Source organism: Tiliqua scincoides, chromosome 2 (genome assembly GCF_035046505.1).
Source record: "Tiliqua scincoides isolate rTilSci1 chromosome 2, rTilSci1.hap2, whole genome shotgun sequence".
NCBI lineage: Eukaryota > Metazoa > Chordata > Lepidosauria > Squamata > Scincidae > Tiliqua > Tiliqua scincoides.
Window position 1 is genome coordinate 42,306,601 of NC_089822.1, and position 26,931 is coordinate 42,333,531.

The following is a 26,931-nucleotide window of genomic DNA, read 5'->3' on the forward strand; positions in this document are numbered from 1 at the left end:
GAAAGTAAGCCAGCTGAATGAAAAAGACCATTCTGTCTAATGTGGTCAACCCAAACCACACAGTTGTAGTTTTCTAACACACTTCTAGTAGCATGTGAGGACATCACAGGGAAGCAGCTTCCATACTGCTAGGTGTATAAAACTGAATCGAGGGCTGCAAAATGCATATTTTCCTGACCCACCTTATCAGCCTCTGTCTGAGTGCCTCTGCGCATATTTTTCTGCTATGGTTTCTTCCCATTCCTTTCCAGTAATGAATTCACCTTTATTGACCACTCTCTTGATTCAAATCAGTGTGTTGATGCATCTTTAGTTACTGACACAGACAAACCCTTTCATTGCCTGGCAAAAGATTGCATAGTGTTCTAAATTTGGAAGTTAGAAACCAGAGATCAAATGACAATCTTGGCTTTAAGCCAAGTTTGTGGGGAGGATAGAGATAATAGAATTCCCGACAACTTTTAAAAAGAAAGCATGGGCGAGTGCAGGAATAACTATGCTAAGTTCTTTTTAATTAAAATGTAAGGTGTGACCACTGGATTTACTCTTATTCTGGTACAGGAACTAGCAATTTCAGAAGCTTAACACATAATAAATTATCTCTCTCAATTGTTGATCAGAATGTTGATGAATGAGTTTGAATTTGTAAATTAGACATACTTCTTATTTGCTGAAGGACCCGATGTCATCCTTGTATATAGAAGGGTTGGGCGAACGGGAGAGCACAATTCCTCCAGAATACAGACATTTATTGGAGGTAAGTAAGTGATTCCAAAGTTTGCTTCAGATGTTTTCTCTGCTTCACATTGGTAGCACCTCTCATCACAAGTTTAATGTCTCCTTTTTCAGAGTAAAGGAGATGGCACAGTAGCTCCCCCACCAACAGCAGAATCTCAGGTATGATTAGTTTGTGAAACATGAAAATCAACAATTGCTATTTTTTTAAGGACTCGTTAGGTATTTTGACCTATATCTAGTGTTTTGTATATTTACTTTGCAATTCAGAAGTGCATATTTCACAGAAGTACTCTTGGCCTTAGTGATATAAATGAGATTTACTGACAGTAGCTAACTGCAGCTGTGCAGTCTTAAATGGTTTATGGTCCATTGCAATAGAGGTGTTTGAAAATGGTTATTTTACTCTGAAGTAAGCCTATTGTGTTCACTAAGACTTAGGCTATAATCCTGTCTTGCTCACCAGAAACAGATACCTCTAGCAGTAGGATATGTTTAGCTAATGCTACAAGGTCTTACCTTTAGTTTTTTTTCTCTAAAGTCAATACAAAGGTTCTGTGTATCATTACGGATGCTGTTCATATAGAAAGTTATGCTCCTTTATGTAAAGTTGGTGGCAAGATAGACAGGAGATTTGGAGTTAGACCGTAGTTTGCTATTTGGTGATGCCTGAGTTAGAGGAGACTTGAGGATCAATTATATTTATGTAGTTGCTATCAGCGGAATGTGGGTTGTACATTGGACCGAACAAAATTAGAGTGATCAGAGATTAAAAGTTTTGTTCTACGAAACCAATCTTAATGATAAATACCTTTACAGAAGCTCTCCTACTTACGAACCAGTTAGGTTCCAGGGGTCTGTTAAGTTGTTAAGTCCAGCATCACAGGGCTGGTAGTGAAAAGCCCTGACCAGGCTTTTTTAAATGGTTGCTTTTAAGGCAATGAAGAATTGCCAGTTAATATTCCCAGATAGCAGTCATAGTGCCTCGGCCGAAGTCTTTCAGGATACTTCCAGTGATGGACATTCCATGTCCTAACTGATCCAGTGACAGTGATGGTCGCTCCAGTGTTAGTCTGGCCCCTGGCAGCAAGGGGCTTAAGCCTGAAAGGAAGGGTGCTCCCAGAAGCAGAATCAGAGAGAAAGGGAGGATCAGCTGAGAGGAGAAGAAACTCTTGCTGCTTCAGTGGGGTGATTGCAGAGGAGTTTGCCGATTCCTCTTCCAGTCATCATTGGCACTTGGGGCCAACTCCTTTTTGTGTAGAGGGCCAGGCATCAGCAGCCCCTGGTGACCTCATCACAAGCCAGCTGCTGGGCTTTTAAACCCAACAGCTTGTTTTGTGCACTTCTCCTCTCCTTCCTCTTCTCTCTCCGCTTCTAGGTATCCCTGGATTCATGGTCTCTGTTGCCACAGCAACAGGTCTGTTAACTTGCTATTTTTGAGCTGTTCAGGTTGTCTCCAAACAGCTTCCATTGTTGCTTTTTCTGGCACTCTTGCTGGTGCAGGCACTAGTGTGCCTGTGCCAAAGCCTGTGAGGCTGGGAGCACAATCCTGTGCAAGTCTGCTCAGAAAGTCCCACTGGGCTCAATGGGATTTACGCCCAGATAAGTGCTTATAGGATTGCAGCCTGGAAAAACTGCTCCTGGATTGCCCAACCTCATTCATATCTCAAACACTCATAACTTGAAAGGACATAAGTAGGGCAGCTTCTGTATTAGGAACAGCTACTGTATGAATGTTGAGAGACACCATGGTGGCAGGAGAACTTTGTTTTGCCCTCAAAGAATAAAGTCCCATCTCCCTTGTGATGTGACTTGTGGAGCAGTTTGACATGCATCTGACCATCTTAATTCTCACCCAGCAGAAGTCTCCTTTTTAACAGTAGAAATCAGAATGGTTTCCAGGAGAATACAGAGGAATTGTGCAGTCCTTTATTTAGCAAGGACTTACTGAAAACACCTATTAAAAATGATTTTAAAATCCAATACCTTTTTTCAACAAGCAGTCTGCTTTTCAAATAATTTTCAGTAAAAATAGATTGCTAGGTTCTAATCCAGAGACACCTACTCCAGGACAGACAGATATTGAGTGGGAATGGTGACTCCCACTTCACTGCTGCAAAGGCTCATTTTTTTACCTGTTGTGACGCAGCAATGGAAGGTGGGATTAGGATTGATCCACCCCTTGCAACACAGGAAGGAATCCCTTTTCCCTGCTGCCATGTAGCTGTTAAAGCAACAGGTGCTGTTCCTGGATCAGAAGCAGACTAACCTAAGCAAAGTTGTGCATCAGTAGATGTGCGCTGCCACATATTGTGAATTGCTGTTGAGCAACTGTTCTAAGCATAACCCAGTTTGTGTTTCCATTTAGCCGACAATGACGGACGATGACCTTGCAGATGCTTTGTCATCTGATTTTACTTGCACTGCTGTACCATCTGCTGGAGAGAAGAAAGACAGGCCAAAAGAGGTACAGTACTATCTTTGAATGAGCTCCTATTAGCCTTCATGCTATTCTTCCATGTGTGTGTATAAAGATTTGTTTCACAATTATGTCAGTCACCTAATCTGTCTAAATTGTTTGTTTTTTGTTATCAAAGAAGCCTGCAAAAGAAGGGGAGCTTTTGCAAGCTGAATCTACAAGTCTGGTCAGCAGTTCGGCTCCTCCTAAAGAGAAGAAACCAAAACTGGCAGAGGTATAATTATATCCCCTCCGGGATTAAATACTTTGATTTTCACAAAATAGAGAGACAGATTCCTCTGCAGTCGGAATCTGAAAGAGTATTATCAAGCTCAATGAAGAGGGGTTCAGCATGGGAAAATCTTCTGGGCTTTACATAATTACATATGCTCAGACTGCAGTGGGAAAGAGATCCAATGCTCCAGTTCAAATGTACTGCTAAACTATGGCTTAGTGCCAAATGAACCAATCCTTTGTGATCCACCAGTTCATGTGTTCCTCTATACACTGTCTCTTGTAAATGTGAGAAAGGAGGAGAGTAAGAGCTTTTGTTTTTACTTTAAAGTGAACTATAATTCCACACCATGAATAAACCGGAACTGTGGTTAGTTCTCACCCCAATTTGTTTTCAAGCTATGGCTTGATTCTAGTTTATAAAAGTGAGCCATCCTTTCTTGACTTCTTATGTAACATGGAATTATGACTTGCTTTTAAATTTGGGGGGTGAATATGTACATAAGAAACCAGATGCATACACATGTATAGCATGTGAACTCCTGTAGATTAAAAGTTATATATTCTGGAATAATGATTATTTCAGAATAATTTTAGATGGTTGTAACAATTGAATTCCTTATCTCATGTAGATTACATTTGAGCAGTTTCAGGTGTGCATCTCTAATCTACAGGTATAACTTAGAGCAGGGGTGTCCAAACATTTTGGCAGGAGGGCCACATCATCTCTCTGACACTGTGTTGGGGGCCGGGGAAAAAAAATTAATTTACATTTAAAATTTGAATAAATTTACATAAATGAATTTGTTAGAGATGGAACTTATATGATTGAATGAAGGTCTTGCAGTAGCTCAAGGCCTGTAAAAGGCCTTGCACAAAGCAAGGCCAGCCTTTCCTTCACTGCCACTGCTGCATCACAGACGTGAAACAGCAAGTAGTGGAGGGAGCCCTTGTCCCACAGCTCAGGTGAGAGGTAGATAAGTTGTCCACATGCTGAGAGCCGTTGCGTTGAACCAGAATGGGCTCCAACAAGTCTCCAGTGGGCCAGAGGCTCATTGGAGACTGGAGGCTCCCCGAGGGCCTGATTGGGAGCCCCGAGGGCCGCAAGTGGTTTGGCACCCCTGATTTAGAGGGATTGAGTCCTAACTTAAATACCAAGCACAGAATATGTAATTGTCCTTTTTGGCCATCAGAGTCTTTTTGGACAGTTATGATTGGAATTAAATGCATTTAATCGCAAGGGCTGTTTAAATCAGGATGTGATTACATTTCCTTTATCATTTGAAAGGTTTTTCTTTTCCATATCTGAAAAAATAACTACTCCCTTACTTTCACAATGTGCTTTTTGTATGTTGGCATGGCTTCTGTTTTCCTTGTGTTAAGTTTTATTATGGTTTTACCTTTCCCCACTGATAAGGATAGCACTAGATAAAAAAGTGGGTTGAAGTAGCACATCTGGATACAGATAAATAACATGTTTATCTGGATACAGTAATCATAATTTATAGACATATTTTTTTCCAAACATGCTGTATTCAAGTGAATGGGAACTTAGGTACAACTCACATCAGTAGAGTTTCTTGACTTAAGTCAACACGTATCATTTTACTTCCCTGAGTAGACAGCCTTCAGACCACCAGGGACCGAGTGGTTTTAAACTGAGATTCAAGACCTACAATGAATGAATTAATAAAGATATTACTAAGAATACTTATATACTGCTTTTCAGCTAAAGTAATTCTCAAAGTGGTTTACGTAGTAAAATAAGTTATTCAATTCAATTATTTCACTGCTCTAATCTCTACTCTTGGGGTTCATTTTGACATTCAGACTTAACTACAAACGAACTGAACCTTTCTTAGACATTTGATAAATGCTAGCATGCCTGCTGATAGGTAGCAAAAGGATATGTAGTTTACCCTCCTATATATAGTGATGACTTGATCTGCCTGCCTAGATTACAGTACGTAACTGAATTGCTGTTGAAGAATCAGTGTAACTCTCAAAAACATAACCTCAATCCTGAGAACCTCAGTATTTGGAGTTACACGTATGTTTAAGACACCTGCTGTTTAAAAACTCATCATACTATATATTTAAAATACAGGAGGCAGTTAGTGAGAGTGCCCTGGATGCCCTTGTGGATTCCCTTGGAATGCCAGAACCAGAACCTGAAGAAGACCTTACCTCCATTGTTGAAGTTAAAGAGGTGATATTACATTGTGAAACCTTATGAAACAAGGCCCTTCCCCCCCCCCACTGCCAGTGGTCTCCTAAGAACAATAAGCATGTGAAAATGGTAGCTTGACATCTGAGGTCCGTCTATGCATAGCAGCAGTTGTTGTTACCTGTTGTTTTTTCTGGGCAGCAGTAGTGGGATGGAACTGTTCTACCTTTAGCCTCATACACTGGCTTCTCCTCTTCCAAGTAGTCAGAGAGCAGGTGGCAATGGCTACTGTGTGCTACTACTATTTTCCTGCCTACATGACCAATAATTGCTGCTTGGAGCAGCCACATCCCATAGGGGAGAAGTCAGATGAATGAATGGCTATTGTGGTTCCTGGTCTTTGTTACCTTTTGCTTCCTCATACAGGCAATTTGCTCCTAGAAGTAGCCACCACTATCTGTCCACTTGACTAGGTGACTGGTTGAGGCAAGCAGTAGTCACCACTTGTGCAGGGGCAGCAACAAATCAGTAGGTGTGGAGGGTGGGATTGGATAAAATCTCACTGAGGTCTCCCCAAAAGATAGAACCAGTCCTGGTCAGGATATTGGATTAGCTGGACTTCTCTTGTGTTGCAGCCAAACAATTCTAAAGTTGATATGCTGTGATCCTTTTTACTCAGCCAAAAGCCAAAGAAAGGAAAGAGATGAAACCTGGTGAACGTGATGATACAATTCCACCTGAATATAGATTAAAGCCAGCCAAGGTAATTTTTCATTGCTACATGAATAAATTTTCATCTACTACCAATTTTAAATTTGTTATAATTCTTTTACTTTTGTTTGTTTTTCTTACTGTGTAAAATTTGTAATTTGCCGCTAGTTTTTAAAAATGACAGTGCTTTTAATTTAACTTGAATTTCTGAAATGTTCCAGTTATAATCTCCCTTTTGATATAATATGGTTTAAAATCAAATCTAAACATTGCTCATAGATTAAATATGTATATTCATTGGATAAACTGTGGCAGAATCACTGCATTGTGGTAGTGGTAGGGATTTCTAAGGTGGAGTAGATCTCCTATGTAATCCCCCATTTTAAAAACTTTGATGTGAAGTATTTTAAAATTGCTGCAATGGAAACTGCATAATGAGATATAATTTTGTTCTGTTTTAATTTTTAGGATAAAGACGGAAAGCCCTTGTTGCCACAACCTGAAGAAAAACCAAAGGTTAATAAAATTGATTTGATGTACTTTTTGTAACCTATATTAATTAATTATATTAATTCATTCACATTTTTATACCAGCCTTCCTCTAAGCAGCTCAGGATGGTATGTGTGGTTCCTCCCTTTATTTTGTCCTCACAACAACCCTGTGATCAAGGGTTATATACTTGTAATAATCCTGTGATCAAGGGTTATATACTTGTAATAATCAAGTATATTATTATTATTATTTTATTTTATTTTATTTTGATTGAATTAAGATTTGTGATGCTTTCAGGAGAATCATACTAAGCTACAGGAATTGAAAGTGTGGTGTGTTAATGTCCCTTTTGCTTGAAACCTGCATTGCAAACTGAACATTTTGAGTCCAGAGTTACATCTTCTAATTATAAATGGAATAGTTTTTTTTGTGTATTGCTGAGTTACCAAAGATCATGCAGCAAATTACCTTAGTCTTAATGTTTCTGACAGTTTATGTTGCTTTTGGTGTAATTGTGCAAACATAGATGATTGAAACAAGGACATTATATGCATGTGCAGCATTGGCTGGGGGCAATCCTGGTGCCTGAGGGGGAATATCAAATGCTACTCGTACCTTTTACTTGGTGTCACTCCAGCCAGTGCATAGCCAGCTCTGCTGTCTTCCAAGCTTCTTTTTCAAATCCAGTGAGTCAAAGGGGAGGCGGTGGCCAGGCAACAGTGCCCAGTGCTTTCTTTCAGTTGTCAAAGTGAGGCACCCTACTTAGTCAGCCAGATAGTCCTGGAAGTCGTTTGGTTGCTTGAGAGATAGTGTGTGCCATCTGCCGTTGCAGTGCCAGTTTATGTGTCTGGACTGAATCCTTGGAAAGGCCCAGGATTTGGCTCTCCTCACCAAATGCAGCCAATGATGGCACTGGCCTTCTGTTTTCTGCTGACTGCCTAGTTCCCAATCCAGGGGAAGAGCGAGACATGTGTAGCATCTGTTTTCTCAAGCTTCCTTTATCAGTTCTGACTGTTGATTGACAAATGGTACTTCAGTGACTGGTTTTCCCCTCCAAATGTACAGTATAAGTAACAGTGTCCTTTTTCCTCTCTTGTTTGACTTACAGCCTGTTAGTGAATCTGACCTAATTGATGAATTTTCAAAAGATTTTGCCTGCCCTGTTCCTCCCACAGAAAAATCCAAACCTGCTGATGTGTCAAAGGTGAATCAGGAAGCATCTTTTAAAAATTTGGAATATTTTGTGTGAGGTTGCTGACGGTTTAAAATGAAAGCAACTTAATTCCTGCGCAGTATTTTTGTTCTGTCCCCCCCCCACCTGTTCTTCCTCTTTTGTTGCTTGTTTTAGAACTGTGTGCTTTACAGAGGGAAGGTTATAGAGGTGCTGAATGCATGGCAGAATGCTGGGGCAGAGGGACAGAGTCCATGCAAGTGCAAGTAGGGCGGATCTCACTGTTTGGTCCTCTGCAATGATTATCAGGGTCTACCTTACAGTGGTCGTAAGGCGTTTGACCACCCTGTCCACAGCTATCTCAGTCTGTAGAATGTGACTTGAATGATTAAAGTGCAGATATGGTTCCATCTTTTTTTCACTGCATCTGCCCATGTTTTAGACTCTTATGAGATATTTAGTATCATCCTTCTTAGCCCTGATCTTGAAGCTGCTGGAGATGGGCATAGTTTTCCAGTCCACTGTACTGAATTTGAAGTTTAAGCCAAGTTCCGAATGTAGACCAGTTTTATGAGATTAAATTATGTTCGGCATAAATATGGAAGGGGCTTGATGTGGCAGGAGCAGCTGGGACTGGAGGTTTGTGAACTTCCATATTTAGCAGTACTCAGACTAATACAGTAATGCGTTTTGGTATTGAAATTCATTAGTTGATCTTTTTTGTTTCCAGAAGCCTGCTGCTGCTGAGCCCGCAAAAGATCCTAAGAAAAAAGCAGTCGCACCAACCCCAAGTCCGTCAGTACAATCTTCAGCTCCATCAGGAGTTTCTACTGTGAGTATCCTCTTCGAGATCAGAAGTTGAGCCCACATTTGGGGAGACATCATTCACTCCTGAGTTAATGTATAGTTAAAAGAGAGCACCCTTCAAAGTAAATACTGCTGAAATAAAAATTTGGCTAATTCTGATATTACTGGAGAGAAATTTAAATGTCTATGTTTAATTTAGGAATCTCTAGAAAATGCCAGGTTGTAGCAATGTGTGTTTTTTAAAGTTGGCAGGAGTCTGGCTAGATCTGTGCCAATCTCCATAAAGCTACATGGAGGATGTTATAAAACTTGGCAACATTGGTTATTGTTATCTTATCACAGAAGCCTTCAGCAGCCGAGTCCAAAAAAGCTTCCACTGAAGAAGTGATCTCCACTGTTGCTGCTCCTTCTGTGCAATCTTCAGCTCCATCTGCAGCTTCTCCAGTGAGTAAGCTCTTTCAAAAATTAATGTAAGAAGGCCTGAATGTCACTCTTCACAGAATTAGAATGGCTGATTTTATAGCACTATCTTAATATATATGCACTCAAAAAATGTTTGGGAGTCTCTGACAATCTGAACTTATTCCTTCCTAAGCATTTGAAATAATGTCATCCCTTCTAACTGGGCAAAGAGGAACCTTTTAAAGTGGTGTCCTCTTATATTTAGCAGGAGGAGAGCAACTGTTCCTCTTCACCCCAGCACAGTGTCTTTTCTAGTGGCTGTTTGCTGATTGTGAGCCCTTTGGGGATTTATTTTACCATGTAAACCGCTTCATGAACTACTCTTGTTGAAAAGTAGTATATAAATATTCTTCATAATAATAATATGGAACAGGGGTGTCAAACTCATTTCATACAGCGGGTTGAAAGCATTCATGATGCCTGCTGAGGGCTGGAAGTGATGTCATTAATCAGGTCATAACCAGAAACAAGCCCTTTTTCTTACTTAGGAACTCATTAACTGCAAATGATAGAAGAAAAAATACACAAATCTTGATCATATTTCAAGATACAGAAGAGCCCAATTACCATGCGGGTGACACCTTTTCCTGCTCAGTAGCTGAGAGCCTGAGGGCCAGATAAAAAGCTTCTGTGGGCCATATCAGGCCCCCGGGCCTTATGTTGGACACCCCTGATATGGAAAGTGTTGTCACCCTCTGTTCGTTAACAGCTGGATGTGTATGGAACAGTTTTGCATATCATCCCCTTGGAGATTCTCTTGACCGAGTCCCATTGAACTTAATCCACACTGTGTGAAATAGACCTTTTTAATTTAATTCCATTTGGATTCCCCGGGAGGCTGCAGGAGGCTCTGGTAAGTACAGCCAAGCCCCTGCAGCCCCTTGAGCAACGCAATCCTGGGGATCGCATCGCTGCCTTCACCCCGCCCTGCTGCCTCCTCCCGACCCCGCAAGAACTTAGAGCGGTTTTCAAACTCCTGGAGAGTTTGAAAACTGCTGAACTAGTCTGTTAGCCCTTTAAGAATACATCTTCAGATATTGCCTTCTTATCACTCCAAAATGGTTTAAACTAATATTATTTATAGAGTGCACACGTACCTGATGCAGCACTGGAAGCGTTATCTGGAAGTCTAGGAAAAATGGAACCTGCTCCAAAGGACACAAAACCTGCTGTGGATAAAGTGAAGGTAATGAAATTGTTGGGCCTATGAACATAGTTGGTCTGTCTGTAACTCTTAAATTTAATCTCTTTAGGATTACAATTTGTAAAGAGCCACTGCAATAAAACCAGAGCTTGGTACACCCATAGTGCAAGACTCCCAGATTGCTAGAAAAGTCTGCTGATTGGATAGACTCCCTTCAAGACATGGAGATCTATCATAACAGTGATCACCACAGAGGAGGCCAAAGTCGGAATGGGTCAGGATATTGGGTTGTGAGATTTCTGCTGCTTTGCACTTGAATTAGGGGAGGCTTAATTTTGAGGGAATGTTGAAGAACATATCTGAAATGGGGACAGGCTGCATGTTTGAGAGACACTTCCCTTCATCCATTTGTGCAGTGCTTGTGCCTGGGTAAGGAGGGATTTCCACTTGTGGCCATTGCTGTAACTTATCTCTGTTTGCAAGGTGGGTTTATTAATATTGCAGGAAGGTAGGGTAAACTGACCAACTGGACTCGGTTCCAGCAAGCTTTGGTTTGTAGAAACAAATGCCACAATAACACCAGCAAAATGGTTCACAGCTTAATCCTGAGCTGCCCGGCGTGCGGGGCTGCAGCGGCGCTGAACATGGCTGCCGCTACATCCAGCCGGTCCCAGGTAGCCACTGCCTCCACAGGAGAAGGGGACTTTCATCCCTTCCCCTGGGTAAAGCAAGGAGCCCTACAATGGGACTATTTGATTCTACGCCGACATGGGTAGGCATAGAATTTAGAGCCTCCATGTCGGGCGGACGGCCTGATGTGGAGGCTCAGGATCCAGTGGAGCAAAGCTGGTCCCATCTCTCTCCCTCCCCCCAGCACGCCTCCTCCCCATCCTCCCTCAACCTTCCCCCACCACGAAACGCCTCCTCCGCACCTCCTCCTCAACGAGTGCTCTGCCGGCACTAGCCCAGTGCCAGCCAGCACTGAGCTAGCCCCGGTTCTCCACTGGCGCTAGGGCCCACAATCGTTCCTTATGGCACACTGCAACATTGTATACCAGTGGTAAACCAGCATGAACACTTTAGGATTGGGCCCTTAGTCTTTTGTGTGATATATATGCTACTTGGATTATGCACATCTCAAATTCTGCAGTTGAAGATTTCCTGTTTTCCCTCTCTAGGAAAAAACGAAGCAAGAGAAGCGTGAAAAACTTGGGGAGGATGAAGAAACCATCCCTCCTGATTACAGATTAACTGAAGCGAAGGTGAACTGCTGCTTAGTTTGGCTGCATGATTGTTTTCATTTGAAAAGCTGATACTGTTAATGACCACAATTCCTGGGAAAGTTACAAGTCACCTTTTCTGTTTATACATTTGGACACCAAACATAATGTTTACTGAGGTGTGGAGAGCTCTGGTGTTAAGTAATTTTGTATGAGTATTTTTCAGGCAAAGACATGATTTGTGGCTTTCTCCTGCTTTCTAATTGCGTATTTGCAAAAGGAATGTAAAATCCCACTCCAGCCCAGTAAAAATGAAAGTCCTGTTGTGTTCAATGGGACTTACTCCCAGGAAAGTGTGGATAAGGCTGCAATCCTATCCACACTTACCTGGGAGTAAGCCCCAGGTAAGATTATAATGGAACTTCTGAATAGACATACATTGGATTGGGCTCTGAATTTCCTGCACCTTCAGGAAAGTGAAGTCAGTTGTCTTAGCACTTGAGTTGCACAGTTAGTGTTAACTTGTGGTGTGTTTTCTCTGAAGGACAAAGATGGGAAGCCACTTTTACCAAAGCCTGAAGAAAAACCTCAGGTGGGTGAAGATGTTCTAAATAGACTTGCTGTTTTTGGTGCTATTAAAATAAATGGGGGATTGTCTAATAACATTTAGTATAGTCCAACAGGATGAACACATCTACACCACTGTGTAAGGCAATTTGAACAATTTTTGAATATTTTGATGTTTCTTTATTAACTTTGGCTTGAGGGTTTCAAAAGTGCCACTCTACTTGCTACTGCCTCAATACTTCAGCCACCATTTGCATGATACAATGAGTACAATATTACAATGCATTTAGGCAATAGGATAGAGGAAAACACAAAAGTTAAGATAACTAAAAAAGTTTTGATACAAAAAAATCTAAGATTTCTGTTGGATTCAGTACTTCTGAAATGTATAAGAAACATTTAAAATAAATCAGACTATTTTTGTGTTATACAGTGTAATCCTATATGCTACCCTGTGAGAACCTAATACTGATTTGATATGGAGTAGTTTTAAAAAAAAGAGGAATATTAGTTGTATGTTTACTTCTTCTTTTTTAATTTCTAGCCCATGAGTGAAAGTGAACTTCTGGATGCTTTTTCAGAAGGGTTTTCTTGTCCAGCTCCAGCATCAAAGGCTGCCCCAGTAGCTACACCTCAAGTAAGCTTTTTGTGAAAAACCAGTTTATTTGGATCCCTGACTGACCAGAACATAATCTAGTAGCTGTAGGCAATAATACAATTTGTTGACTTGCTATCACTTCATGATGCTCTGAGAAACCACTAGTAGTGGCTTTGACTGTCTGACAGTCCAATCCTGAGCTGCCCTGTGCAAAAGGCTGCAGTGGTGCCAAAAAAGGCTACCACAGAATCCTGAGTGTGCCAGACAGCCACCAGCGACTTCTAGGGACATTCGTCCCCTCCTCCCAGGTAAGGAAAGTAGCCCTGCTATGGGGCTACTTGACTCTGCACCAGCTATTTATCTGGCGCAGTTGCCTCATGTCAGCCCACAAGCTCCGACACAGGGCTCTGGATCCAGCGGAGTGGAGCTCCACTGGTCTCCCCCATTACGCCTTCTCCCCACCTCCCCCCACCTAATTGCCTCCCCCCATGTCCCCACTCATCACCGCCTGGCTGGTGGACCGCGGTGGTCCACCAGCCTCCAACTGACACTGTCCCAGTGTTGTCCCAACTGGCGCTGGGCGGGCAGTAATGGTTGTAGACATGCCCTACAGTCATTCATCAGGATTGCGCCATGAATCAGTAATTTTCATCTCGTGGCACACTGACAAGCTGCTATCATTTTCAGGGCACACAATCAGTTTTTTGACAATTGCCAAGGCACATCATGCTGCTGGTGGGTGGCTCATACCCCCAATGGCTCTACTAATAAATGACCCTCCCCAAACTCCTGTGGCAAACTGGTTGAAAATTGCTGGTCTAAATGAAAAGTTTTTGAGCCTTAACTGGATGGAATTTTTTTGAATGACTGATCAATCGCTTTGAAATGTCATAACATATAAGAACATAAGAACATAAGAACATAAGAACAGCCCCACTGGATCAGGCCATAGGCCCATCTAGTCCAGCTTCCTGTATCTCACAGCGGCCCACCAAATGCCCCAGGGAGCACACCAGGTAGAGACCTCATCCTGGTGCTCTCCCCTACATCTGGCATTCTGACTTAACCCATTCCTAAAATCAGGAGGTTGCGCATACACATCATCGCTTGTACCCCATAATGGATTTTTCCTCCAGAAACTCGTCCAATCCCCTTTTAAAGGCGTCTAGGCTAGACGCCAGCACCACATCCTGTGGCAAGGAGTTCCACAGACCGACCACACGCTGAGTAAAGAAATATTTTCTTTTGTCTGTCCTAACCCGCCCAACACTCAATTTTAGTGGATGTCCCCTTCAGTAATTAAGAAGAGAGAGAGAAAACCAAAACATGGTATCTTCAGCTGCAATCCTATGCACATATACCTAGAAATAAGCCAATATCCAACACAGTGGAGATTACTTCTGAGTAAACATGTGCAGGATTGCACTGTTCATTTCTTGATGACCACTGTGGTGGTGGCAGCAGCAGCAGCTATGAGGTTAATGACATGTTTTAAGACAGGATTGAAGGGAGATACAAAACTTAATGTATTCCAAAGGGAGTCCTCTTGAGTAGCTTGGAAAGGAGAGTGGAAGTATCCCAGGTTTCCTGCTTAGCTAATCCAACCATTTTGAAATATAGAGAAGCCTTCCCTGGTCTCTCACTTGCCTCTGCTCTTTTTTCTTTTTTTTAACTTCCCTTCCCTGCAAACTTAGTTTCCTGTAGACCCTTGCGGGAAAGACTCTTCTTAGGCACGTCAGGAAGTTTAAGATAGAAAGAGCTGGGGAGATCTTAGTTTGCAGACAGGACTGAGACAAGGAACTGTTGAGAAAAGTCTGTTCTTTAGCAGTGGATAGGGCTGTTCCAAAATTGAGAGGTCTGTGTGACCTGGAAGACAGGGCAGCATTTCTGGTTTATACGATGATGTTCTGTGGATGCACTGCTAAATAATTTTAGATCAGTGATTTGAAGAAACAGTCTAGTTCTTGTATGATTCTCTGTTTATCCTTTGAAGTTCATAGAGCTTCTGATCTTGGTTTACCATGTGTTTGTGAACCCTTTATTTTTACTGTAGAAATCAGATGCTGTTCCAACTGAAGAAGTGATCTCCTCAACCTCAGCTTCTGCAGTGCATTCATCAGCTTCATTGCCAGCTGCAACCCCAGTAAGTAGAATGCCCTTTTCCAATCCATATTGTGGCAGGGACTTGCACCTTTCATTCAAGACACGTTTCTCATTTAAAGCTCTTCTTTAAACTTTTTTGTAGATTGGGACCTTTAGGAATTCAGGAGCTTTTAAGGAAACTGAAAAGTCATGGAAGATTTAAGCACGCAATCATGCTTAGCACACAGTTATGCATATTTTGTAGCTTTCAGAGCTCTGTAATCACATTGAAGTTGGTGTCATGTAACACTGATAAAGTCAGCTTTGCTAGCCTTTTATTAACACTTATACACTAGCTGAGATTGAATGGTGCACATTAATAGTTTTTGTTTTTCTTGAAAGGGTGGCAAAGACCTTGATGATGCTGCAGATCTCCTCTCTGACTCACTGGGACAAAGAGAACCTGACCCAGATGAAAACAAACCAGTTGTGGATAAAGTAAAGGTGAGAAAAGGGAGGTTTATTTTTTTCTTTTTGCACAACTGCCTTGTCAGGGTGGTCAGCACTGTACCCTTCTGAATATGCTTGGGAAGCTGAATGGGCCGAGCCAGGAAATGTTTCAGAGCCCTGTTTGCGTTTCATTTACTGATCCTTCTCCCTCAATACTACATGATGCTTTGCCTTCCACACCCCTCTTGTCTGCTGAAATAATGAGGGAAGCAATTTCTGCTTCTTATGCAATGCATATTATCATCCATAACACAGGACATCTTGCAACATTTTAATTCTTCAGAGAGTATTAACAAGGAAAAGAGATGCAACAGTTAAATAACTTAGAGCACAATGCAGACCTATTGATGGGCCAACGCAAGTCCCTTATGCTGGTCCAGGAGTGTCATGAATGTGTATGTTTGCCGAAGCACATTCGGCCCTTTAGGCAAGTTGGCTGAGCCAGCACACAGGCATGTGCTGGCTCAAGGACGCCCCATCCAGCCTCCACGCCACTGGACGCAGGTAAGGTTGCCCTGGTGGAGAACAGCTGGTGCAGGGGGTTGGGGCGGCAGAATGGAGGTGTTTCACGGTAGGGAAGGGTGGGCAGAAGGCTGGCCAGTGGGCTGACCAGACCTAGGAGGGAGGTAGGGCTGGCCTGGGCAACCTAGGCCATATTCTAACCCCCCTCTTGGCCAGCCCGGCATTACATCGGGATGCTCAGATCTGCACAGCCACATGTGGTGGTTGCCACATGACACGGGGTAATAAATCCTCTTACTCCAAGTTGCACGGCAGCCACCTCCTACCCTGCGCTGGATACAGCACAGGCCAGTGAGCCTGTGTGTTCCAGTGAACAATAGGATTGGGCTGCCCAGCTGCAATCCTATGCACACTTACCTGGGAGTAAGCCCCATTCAACATAATGAAACTTACTTCTAAGTAAACATTCCTAGGATTGAGCATTAGGCTGTAATTACACACACACTTTTCTTGGAGAAGTTCCCATTGAACTCATTGAAGCTTGCCTCTGAGTAGATATGCATGGGACTGAACTGCCTGTTGCTTAAATGGGCTTATTTTGTTTTCTGTGTTGAACTATTGTTCAACTATTGAACTATTGTTGCATATAAGTCTTTGTTTTGTTTTTATTAAGGATGCCAAGAGATATGAAGCATGATCAAAAGAAATTTTTTTGTGTGTTCTTTTTTTATAAAGCCAGAGTACAGCCTCTTCACAAGTTAGAAACAAAACACAAAATGGTGCCTACAATTATGCACCTCCTTGTACAATGGCTTTCAGGATCTTTTTGAAGCCATGTACTTTTAATTGTGTGGAAAACCATCTCCAGTTTCAGGAATACCTCCTTGTGTTTGCTAACTAATAACAACAACAACAACCAGTATTTATATACCACTTTTCAACAAAAAGTTCACAAAGCTGTTTACAGAGAAAATCAAATATCTAATGGCTCCCTGTCCCAAAAGGGCTCACAATCTAAAAAGATGCAACACCAGCAGACAGCCACTAGAAAAGACACTGCTGGGGTGAGGTGGGCCAGTTACTCTCCCCCTGCTAAATAAAAGAGGAGCACCCACTTGAAAAAGTGCCTCTTAACCAGTTAGCAGGGGTTAATAAGAGAACTTTCTGTGGAGTACAGTATTGTTAGCTAACCTAAAACAAACAACTCCCACTTTTCCTTATGTTTAGAACGCACTTTGTTGGTAACACATGGCTACAATATCATAGGAAGTTTTGCACTTTGTTTTAAACTAGCAGGTTATGTGGATGTATAGTTCTAACTTTTTAACAAGTGGTTGAGGCAACACACTATTGAAAGTTTGCAAAACTTAAAAGCATTCTGTTGAAAATGTTTACAAAATCTGCTAGTGCTGATTATCTGCTTGAAGGCTCTTTTAAAAATTCATCATCACACTTTCAGTTTATTATAAGAAGCAAAAAAACTACTTTGTTTTAAATATTTGCAACAATGTATTTGTGGTTCTTAGTTATTGTTTTTTTAAACATTGTGGTATTGTGGTGTTTGGGAGCAAGTATATTGAGGATATACACTTAAAGACTACTTATTATCCATACATACTGTTTGTATTGATTTGGTTCTCTAAAGAAATGAAAGAGTGAGAATGTGTTCATTATTCTGTTGCTTATATAGGAAAAGGCTAAATCTGAGCATATTGACAAACTTGGAGAGAGAGATGATACAATTCCACCTGAATATAGGCACCTTCTGGACTCTGATGAGAAGGTAAGCATGCTTTCTGGATTTAAATTCTCTCATGTTAATAGATTTTTCTGTAAGTGTACATGTGGGTCCTATCTTCTCATAGTGGAATTAAAGTAATGGGCTTATTCAGTTCCCATACATTTGTTAAGGTGTCTCCAATGCTCGATAGCAACTAGAGCAAATGTCTCAACTTTTAAAATGACAGTATCCAGTTATTATACTATAAGAATACTTGATGCTATTCCATCACGACTGGTTCCATTGCCCCCTTCTGGATACTGTGGAAGTATTCTGGGTTTTAAACTGTAGTTAAGATTCTACATACACATAATAAAATGCTGAGAATATTGGTTTGTAGAAGGCCTATCAGAATAACTGTCCCAAATGCCCCAGGATGGCACTTGACAAACAGCATTTTAGGAAAAGTTCTGCAGTCCAAAAGCCCAGATAGGTTTTCAGAGTACAAAAACAGGAGTTAGGCTTATAAGGAAGGATGGTGAATTTATTAAATTATGCATTAACTTTTTTTCGTCCTAAGGGTAAGCCAGTTAAGCCAACAAGCAATGATAGCGAGAAGCCCAAAGAACAAAAGGTAAGATTACACTGCTCTGAAATGAGTGGTGCACTTGCTTCAGTTCTTTTTTTCTTGCGCAAACCTGCATCATTGGAAAGTTTGAGGGTTCATATCTAGTTCCCTTAATTTCATCTGCTGGTGTTCCTCCTAATGTCTGATCAACTGAGTCCAGAGATGATGGACAATAAGGAGCTATTAATGGGTCTTTTAGAGTTGAAGCTATATGATGAACATGCAGATATGAGAACCTCTCTGTATTTAAGAAAACATTAATTCCTTCCCATGTTGGGAAATGTGTATGAAGCCATCCCCTGGAAATGATTTAGTGGCACTTTTATTTATAAATGAGAATTATTTCCACTTTCCTTGGACAAGTTGCTATTCTTAACTGGGAACTGGAGACCACTATGAAAACAGGTATTTATTTTGCTCATTCAATAAAACTTGGGAGATTTTTTAAAAAAATCTGGGTGTGTGTGTTTTTTTAATTGCAGAAGCCAGCTGATGATTCTGCAGCTATTGGTGCTCTTTCAGGGGATTTTGATAATTGTGGGAAGCCTCCAGTTTCAGAACAACCTTCTTCAGCAAAGGTGGGGCCTTTTTTCCTTTTCCTAGAAACTGGTTTAAATTTTTATTTTTAGAGTTATCACTGTAATTTATCCAATAGGCACAGTTGAAAATGCAGTATGCCGAAAGGGCTTACATGTATGTTACTTAAACTGCAACTGAAGGAAATCTACAACTGTCGAATATGCATCATGCTTGATTTTTTTTTCTAAATCAATTGAGTTTTATTGGAGAAAATGTTGTTCGTGACTGTTAGCAGTACGCCCAGGATAAAGCTGCCCATGCATTACAGGGGTGTTCAAACTTTTTGACAGGAGGGCCACATCATCTCTCTGACACTGTGTTGGGGGCTGGGAAAAATAATTAATTTACATTTAAAATTTGAATAAATTTATATAAATTTACATAAATGAATATATTAAAGATGGCACTTCTTTGAATGAATGCCTCGCAACAGCTCAAAAGACAGCCTATAAAAGACAAGTCTCTTTAAAAAGCTTCTTTTTATTCAACAGAAATAATGGCTGGCTTGATCTTAACTGTTCTTGGCACACATCATATGTACGCTTTCACAATACGTCAATTCTGTTGCATTTAAAGACTGTTTCTCACAATAAAGCTGTCTTGGCCATAGACTTATTTTTGCAGATCAAAAGTCATGGTATTTGTACCCTAATGCAGTATATTTCCTTCTCTCTCCCCCCTGGCCTCCAATATGTCTTTCTCCAAAGAATAGGCAGCTTCTTTTGTACACACCCACTGAAGTGAATGGAGCTGCCATAAAAATACAAATGAGTTTATCCCATGAAAAGAAAATTATATGTGGCAGAAAACTTGCATCTTACCCCCTCCAGTGGTATAAACAAAGTGTGCAGTGGGATTTTCATAGAAAAACAATGTGAGACTGATTTTAGGGCTCACCCTATACTGGTTATCCCCTTCAAATTACAACCTTAGCAGTTACATTGCAGTTCTTTTAAAAAATATGTCTAAAAAAGAAGTACAGCAACTACATACAGACTGTCTAGCTCTGCCCTGTGAGAGCAGTTAGTTCAAGACATTTCTTTTTGCTCCCCATGCGGAACTATTCCAGAATACGCAACTTTAGTGAATTCTTCCATGTTTGTGTGAGACTTGCATAGTTTTGTTCCAGAAGAGTGCCTGCTACCTTTTTTAACTCAAGCTCTTTCAGCCTTAGGTGTGTTTTTTCAGTATGTACATTTGTGAATAGAAGCTTTTCTCTATTTTCTCTTGCGCAGGATGAAAAACCAAAAGATGCTGCCAAATCTAAACCAAAGAAATCCAAATCTGCCAAAAAGGTAAGAGATTGTTTTAGAAATACTAATATCTATGGTTTCCTTAGTTATGATACTTCTGACTTCATGATTCTGAGGCTGCTACGGAATAGTCTGTGCATAAATTTTCAGCATGTTTTCTTTCTGGCTGCAGCCAGAAAGAAATGCATCTGCCCTCTTTTTTTCAGTGCTAATGCCATAACTATAATATGCACTTCATGCAAAGGCTGTTTGTGCACACTTTGCAAGAGTGACTTGAGAACAGGGGCAGGGAAGAAATGAGAAGTTAGGCACACTGGGCCTAGCCTAGGAAGCACAGTGTCATGCCTCATTCAGAAATGCCCACAAAGTTTTATGTGACTCTACAAGTTAGTTGAATAGGGAGGTGGGTAAAAAGATGCTTGAGAGGTTTTGTGCTATTTCTGCATGCTTGCCCTTAATCACATAAACATATATACTATCCTATACTGCAGCACATTAAACCCAATATTGATTATTTAGTTGTAAATGTGTTTTCACCAGTTTTAGCTTCTTGTACAAGGATGAAAACTGCAAATAATCAGTTACGTGCCCTGTTTTATCTTTAAATGCAAAATCAGCATGACCATTATTGATCGTATCTGTGGTACAGTGGAGAGAAAAACAAACAGTTCATTTTCAGAATGGGGAAGGTAAATACTCAGGCAGCTCCAAGACCAATCTATGCATTCATGTCTACTAAAGATGTAAATTGTCTCCACCGTAAACACATTGTGCTTCATGTGATGTTGAATGGTAGGACAACTTTGCCTGGTATTTGATATGTGATGGCTATTTCATGCAGGCAAACCACCTTTTTTGTTTTGAATTTAGTAAGTGATGATCTGCATATACTCATAAGAGTCAAACTACATGGTATGTAGGACCAGATCACCTGATCTTTTTTTACTTATATCTGTGGGGAGATCTGAATTTGATTAGTGATATTGGGAGAAGAAAGGTCTAAAACTTTTCTGCTGTGTTCTCTGCCCTAATCAAATTGCTTTCCCCCCCTTTTTTGCTCTTAGTCCTATCAGGGAAAAATACAGGTATCTGTATATTTTGTTCCATATGGTTAAAAGCAGTATAGGGCAGAAAGAGCAATCTGGATCACAAAAAAGAATGGAGGGAACGATTACATACAGTTGTATCATCTTGTATGAGGTTTATGTTCCAGAGTTAGTGCATAAAGCTAAAATTGCACATACAGGTTGAGCCTCATTATATTCCAAGCACTCACCTGGATGGCAAAAAATGCACTATAGCAAATCAATTAAAAAAACAGTTTCTTTGCTCTGGTGATTTAAAAACAGCCTTGCTGACCTTTGTGATGTAAGATAAGAGTCATTAAGAAGACAATCCATCAGTCAGTGGTCCTCCAAGCACTTAGAAAGGCGCTTCACTCAGTCCCTCCCTTCACCAAGGCAAAGTAATCACCCTTCTTTCAAGTGCTCAGAGGGAAGGTAGGGGTTGCCTGGAGAGAGAAGGATTGATGGATTGTCAGCCAGCTGCCCCCTCTCGCTCGCTCGCTCTCTCATTAACAAGGCTATTGTTAAAGGACTGTTCAGTTTTTTAAACTGATTTTAAAGGGATGCATTTTTACCCTTCTCTAGGGATCAGCACATTCCTTCTCATTTGCAGTGGCCATTCATGTTGAGTCAAATCCATGTATAAAAAATCCGTGTATAACAAGGCTGAACCTGTATTCAGACTTACATTGAAAATCCCTTACATCTGGAAAATAGATACTGTTTCTTTAAAAACTTTAAGAGTCAAGTGGGAACTGAGTTTGACTGAGGGAACAGCAGCTTCATTCCCCAAACTCAGTTTCACTCTTAGTCACATATTTCATAAGTGCAGTGGTGGGCAGAATTGCCTGCACTATTTAAACAGTTTTTCTCTAGGTATTGGGGGTGGGGGCTTGCCAACCATATGTAGTTGAATTTGTGCAAGTCAACTGCACATAAGGTGTTTGTTCTGTCTCTCCAGGCACAGTTGTTCCAGTCACATTCAGAGTTCCTTCCTACTACCCAAGGCATTTAAGTAAAAAGCAAACTATTCACAAGATCCAATTGTAGGTCTTCCTGGTAATGTGCAGTTTGGCTCAAAGTCAAAAAGAATATTCACTTCATTCTCAGTCTCAATAAATATATGTATTTCAAGCTTTGTTTTACCAGCTGGCTGTGTGTATTTCTAATATTTATTAACAGTATGGTTTGAGTAACACAGCTATAGCTAATTTTTTTCCTCTTTTTCATTAAGGCAAAGGAGCAATCTTCCAATGTAAAATCTGAAAAACAAAAAAAAAGTTAAAACTTTACTAGGTAAGAGTTTTTAAGCTATCATTCACGCACATGCGTATGTCTTTATTATACATGAGTGATTCAAACTGAATTTGCTTCTTAAGGCTATTTAAACAGTTCTACACTGCCTTTTTTAGGATACATATTTAATTCTTCTAGTCCCTTAAAAGTAATTTGTAAGTATCCTAATATGAGTCTTACTACATAATCTGAGATTTCATACATTAATGTATTTATAAAAATAGTCATTTTACAAATACTAGTGCCGTAGTAAGTACTTCTTTTTGGGGCCACTTCCAATGTGTTTAAGGAACCTGTTGTTAACATAATAAGGAAAACACCATGTAGAAAGAGTAGTCAATTTTTCACACTGAAAATTCATATTATTATTAAGAATATTTGTATACTACTTTTCAATAAAAAGCAGTTCACAAAGCGGTTTACATAGCTAAAGAAATCAACAAATGAATCTCTGCCCCCAAAGTCTAAAAGGAGATGCTGAAGAAACCAGCAACAGTCACTGGAAAAGATGCCATGTTGGGCTGAAGAGGGACGGTTACTCTCCCTCTGCTAATATAAGAGGACACCGCTTTAAAAGGTGCCTCCTTGTCCAATTTTACCAGATGCAAAACTGAATGTGAAAATAGTATTTAGAAGGAACTATATAGTACATCAGGTTCAGTTATAAGGATATTCATCACGGGCTAGTCTGAAATGCAACTAGCACATTCAGTCAGCCTTGGCTTCTTGAGTGAATTGCAGGACAATAGCAGCTTTGCACACAAATCCATATGTAAATCCTGTGGGTTGGCTACATGTTCACTTATTTGTGTGCATATAATGTATGTCAGTTCCCCCTCTGCCTGTTGTGGACTCCAGAATAAGAGGGAATAACTTTTCTGTAGTCTTTTGCCCATGCCCAAGCATTAAAGGATCCACTGCTACATATAGGTGAGTGTCACTTAACGACAGGCATGCGATCTCCCAGTTCCCATTGTTAAGTGACCTTACCTGTTCTAAGCCTCTGGAGGAGAGGGGAGCACAGCTCCCCTCACTTCAGAGGCTTCGGGTTGGGGAAGTGCAGGGTCAATAGACTGTCACATATGTGGTCCATCACTGATGAGAATATCACTAAGCGACATTCGCCTGTATTTGGGTAGCAGCCACTGGCTACTCGTTCGTGTTTTCCAAAGTAAGTTGCTCCCTCTGTATCTGTTTTTTCTTGTACTACTACTGGAATGAGCAAGTTACTTTCAGGATGGAGCAACAGCCAGGTTCCACATGAATGAAGCCTCTCGGAGTGGCTAATACACAAACTGTGTTTTTCCAGTTGAGTATGCCCAGTCCTCTGAAATGATTCTCAGCTGAAGAATTTTGGTTTATGATGGGCCAGCCCATAATATGCTTATGCTTGTCTGTCTTTTGGGGTATCTCTTCTTTAGGCTTTTCGTCACTAGAGCAAAGAATCTTCATTTTGCTGGTGGATTGCTGCACTTGAACAAATACTATTTTGCAGAAGCAAGACTGTTTCCTGGGTGGTTTTTGTATTGTGGTATTTGGATATTTTGGCATGCCAGGCATATATTTTGCTATTTTCAAGGATGAACTAACTTTTTCTAGCCATTTATTTTTGTCTTTTTATTTTGTAATTTTCTTCAGTTCTGAGAGGGAAAGGATGCTTTATATTTGTAAGAAATGCATTTCCTACGGATTTAATAGCAATGCGAAAAACAAAGTCTGCAATGTTTTGCACATAATCTACACATAGTGCCTGTAAATCTCGGCAGAGTTTACTAAACCTGTACGATTTTTTTAGTATAATGAAAGCTTTAAACATTCTGGAATGTAATGAGTTTTGAATATCATCTGCCTATTTAGGCTGGTTGCTGACAGATATTCTTTTGGGAGAGTAGCTGGTGTGTGAGTAGTTGGTGGCTTCAGTTTAAAAGTGGGAGCAGACTAGAAGCTGTTTTTTCTCAGACTAGGCTTCTAGCAATGTAGTATTGAATACAAACAATACCATTAGTATTTTCCTTTAAATCACGAGTCTGTCTGTCATACATTTACAGACTTGTGCTGACTCTGCCAGCAGCTTTCACAATGGACATATAGTATGTCAGTGTCAGAACTGCCAAAGGAAGATAGTTGACAGGATGCTTGGAAATCCAAGTGGAAAGTATAGAAAGGATGCAGTTCTGCACTTCTCTGCTCCAGTCTTTGGCTGACATAAATGCAAACAAGTCAAGAGATAGAAACGTATATTCCCACAAGCTCCACAGGCACATCCTTTCACCCAGTAACTTTGGGGACATCAAGCAACTGCTTCCTAACATATGCACAGCACAACTGAATCTGAAAGTGTTTGGTGAGCTAGTTTGGATGCAGTGCTTGCTCAATCAGATATCTTGTTTTATTTGCCTTTCTGATATTCCCAGCAGCAAGAAAGAGGCTTTAGCTCCAGTGCCAGATTGTCATATGCTATGCACCCTGACTAGCAAAGTACTGCTCCTCAATAATAAAATGGTCAAACTTTGCTGCAGAGACTAGACCACCATTGTTGGATATACAGTCCACCAGGAACATCATCTGTGTCAGCCCTTTTGAATGGAATGCAAATAAAGCAAGAACAAAGCTATTTTCTGCCATTCCTTCTATTTATTTCAGAAGAGCGAGTGTAGGAGATGTTCTCAGTGGATTGCATACTTCATCCAGAGGAAAATCGGAATTCTGCTTGTCCTTGGCAATTTGTAATGTTCATACTGTACTGCATTTGTCAGTCTGTACTGAGATCTGTCACACTAATAAAGTTTTTAGAATGTATTATTTTGTATTGTAATGCACTTCATGAGTTTTCAATTATTATTGTTACACAATAAGAATATTGTATCAACTCCCTGCTTAGGGTGGATGCTAGTAGGGTGATCTTTAAGCTAATTGGACTGATTGCTCTCAATTGGGTCCCATGCTAGGGTAAAAATAAAATTAAGAATTTTACTAAATCATTTCACAGTCACTAAAACATGTGGATTTGTAACTATTTACTTTTCAAAGGTAATCTACACATTTTGTTTGTTTGTAGGCTTACAGGTATGCAATTTTATATTAAAATGTGCTTAGTTTGTTTTGGTCCATTAACTCACATGCACTTTTTAAGTGTGCATTTTGATTGCTTTCCATTCTACCAGAGAGAGAGAGAGAGAGAGAGAGAGAGAGAGTATAAGTTTATATCTTTAAGATTCTACAGACCTTGGTGTAAACCTGGGCCCCCACAAAAAAATAAAAATTTCCAATTGGGCCCTGCAGCTCCTAAGATGCTAGCAAATATTTTAAATGAATATAGTCAAATCAAACAGCTCTCCTTTGTACTAATTCATCTAGGGGCTTAGACATATGTATTTCAATAGCTCAACAGAGCAGCCAAGATTGCTGAATGTACGGTGTTGGATTGGGGCCTTGTTTCAAATTACACTGTGTGGAGCAAATAGTCTCTGATTCTTCAAGTATGTCTCCCCTCTGGTGTGGTGAAAACAGAATAATCAAAGCATCCAGAGAGATTCTGTAGATGGAAAAATTCAAATATGAATGTCCAGATGGATTACCATGTAACTCTCTGGCATGTTTCATATGGAAAGATTTAGGCAAGTCACTGCCTCACAGTCTTGTGTTCCCCATCTGGTAAATGGGGGGGGGGATAGTAATCTTATTGTAAAGACATCAAGGTGGTAAAGTACAGTCATGCGTCACTTAAGGACAGGGGCTGGCATCCCCATTATCAAGCAAGGCTTGACATTAAGTGGAGGAGAGCTGTTCTTCCCCTTGCCTCTGGAGGTTTTTCTGAGCCTAGCAGAGGCAGTGTGCATCTGCTGAGAATGCCCGAAAGGCACAAGAAGATGTGACTGCCAGTTTCCATCAGGAAAAAGTAGCATCTTTTTGCCTGAAACAGGCATCCACACACTGCCTTGGTGAGTCTCAGAATGCCTGTTTTGGCGAAAAGACATGACTTCTGATTTCCATCGGGAAACCAGACATCGTATCTTCTTGCACGTTTTGGGCATTCCGAGCCTCTCAGAGGCAGCATGTGGATGCATGCTGCCTCTGTGAGGCTCAGAAGAGACTCCAGAGGCAATGGAAGCATAGCTCCTCTCAGCTTCAGAGGCTTGGGAGGGGCATATGTGGGCTGTCACTGGTCAGAATGTCACTAAGACATTCATCTGTATTTAAAAAATGATTTGAATTACTACAACTAAATGCTGTAAACGGGGATAAAATTTGGAGGTAAACAAGGAGAGTTAGCTTTTTGGAATACTTTTAATATCTGAAACCACAACATAAAATGAGTCAACATTCAAAGGATGAAAACTGGTGAAATTTGTGTGGTGGTGACGGAGAATGGAAAACGTTGACAAAGGGAAACTATTTGTATAATTTAGGCTTCCATTTCTGAACTTTAAGACTCTCTAAAACTGTAAATTACAACCCCATTTGAGCCTTGTGCAAACCTATGGTTTGTCACCTGGTTGAGTTCATGAGGTAATTTCCCCTAATTAGTTTTCTCAGAATAAAGTAGTTGGAAGTTTGTTGAGATGAAAAA

General features: G+C 40.6%; 2 protein-coding genes across 9 annotated transcripts in view; one reads left to right on the forward strand and one right to left on the reverse strand.

Annotated features, from left to right (window-relative positions):
* CAST (calpastatin) overlaps positions 1 to 25,160 on the forward strand; it is an 81,976-nt gene extending 56,816 nt beyond the window's left edge. For 6 of the 8 annotated variants that reach the window (XM_066614625.1, XM_066614631.1, XM_066614627.1 and 3 more), the window contains 22 exons: positions 677 to 757; positions 850 to 897; positions 3,104 to 3,202; positions 3,333 to 3,428; positions 5,535 to 5,636; positions 6,274 to 6,357; positions 6,774 to 6,821; positions 7,907 to 8,002; positions 8,700 to 8,801; positions 9,119 to 9,220; positions 10,323 to 10,424; positions 11,561 to 11,644; positions 12,147 to 12,194; positions 12,714 to 12,806; positions 14,821 to 14,910; positions 15,252 to 15,353; positions 17,512 to 17,604; positions 18,122 to 18,175; positions 18,652 to 18,747; positions 19,984 to 20,043; positions 22,300 to 22,361; positions 23,783 to 25,160. In XM_066614625.1, coding sequence (XP_066470722.1) covers positions 677 to 757; positions 850 to 897; positions 3,104 to 3,202; positions 3,333 to 3,428; positions 5,535 to 5,636; positions 6,274 to 6,357; positions 6,774 to 6,821; positions 7,907 to 8,002; positions 8,700 to 8,801; positions 9,119 to 9,220; positions 10,323 to 10,424; positions 11,561 to 11,644; positions 12,147 to 12,194; positions 12,714 to 12,806; positions 14,821 to 14,910; positions 15,252 to 15,353; positions 17,512 to 17,604; positions 18,122 to 18,175; positions 18,652 to 18,747; positions 19,984 to 20,043; positions 22,300 to 22,350 — 1,731 coding nt within the window. In that variant the 3' untranslated portion in view covers positions 22,351 to 22,361; positions 23,783 to 25,160. The remainder of the gene's footprint in view (positions 1 to 676; positions 758 to 849; positions 898 to 3,103; positions 3,203 to 3,332; positions 3,429 to 5,534; positions 5,637 to 6,273; positions 6,358 to 6,773; positions 6,822 to 7,906; positions 8,003 to 8,699; positions 8,802 to 9,118; positions 9,221 to 10,322; positions 10,425 to 11,560; positions 11,645 to 12,146; positions 12,195 to 12,713; positions 12,807 to 14,820; positions 14,911 to 15,251; positions 15,354 to 17,511; positions 17,605 to 18,121; positions 18,176 to 18,651; positions 18,748 to 19,983; positions 20,044 to 22,299; positions 22,362 to 23,782) is intronic. The other 2 variants (XM_066614628.1, XM_066614626.1) reach the window with 2 other exon arrangements.
* ERAP1 (endoplasmic reticulum aminopeptidase 1) overlaps positions 16,514 to 26,931 on the reverse strand; it is a 32,390-nt gene continuing 21,972 nt past the window's right edge. Inside the window, exon 19 of the mRNA XM_066614624.1 lies at positions 16,514 to 22,327. The gene's annotated coding sequence lies outside the window, so the exon portion shown is untranslated. The remainder of the gene's footprint in view (positions 22,328 to 26,931) is intronic.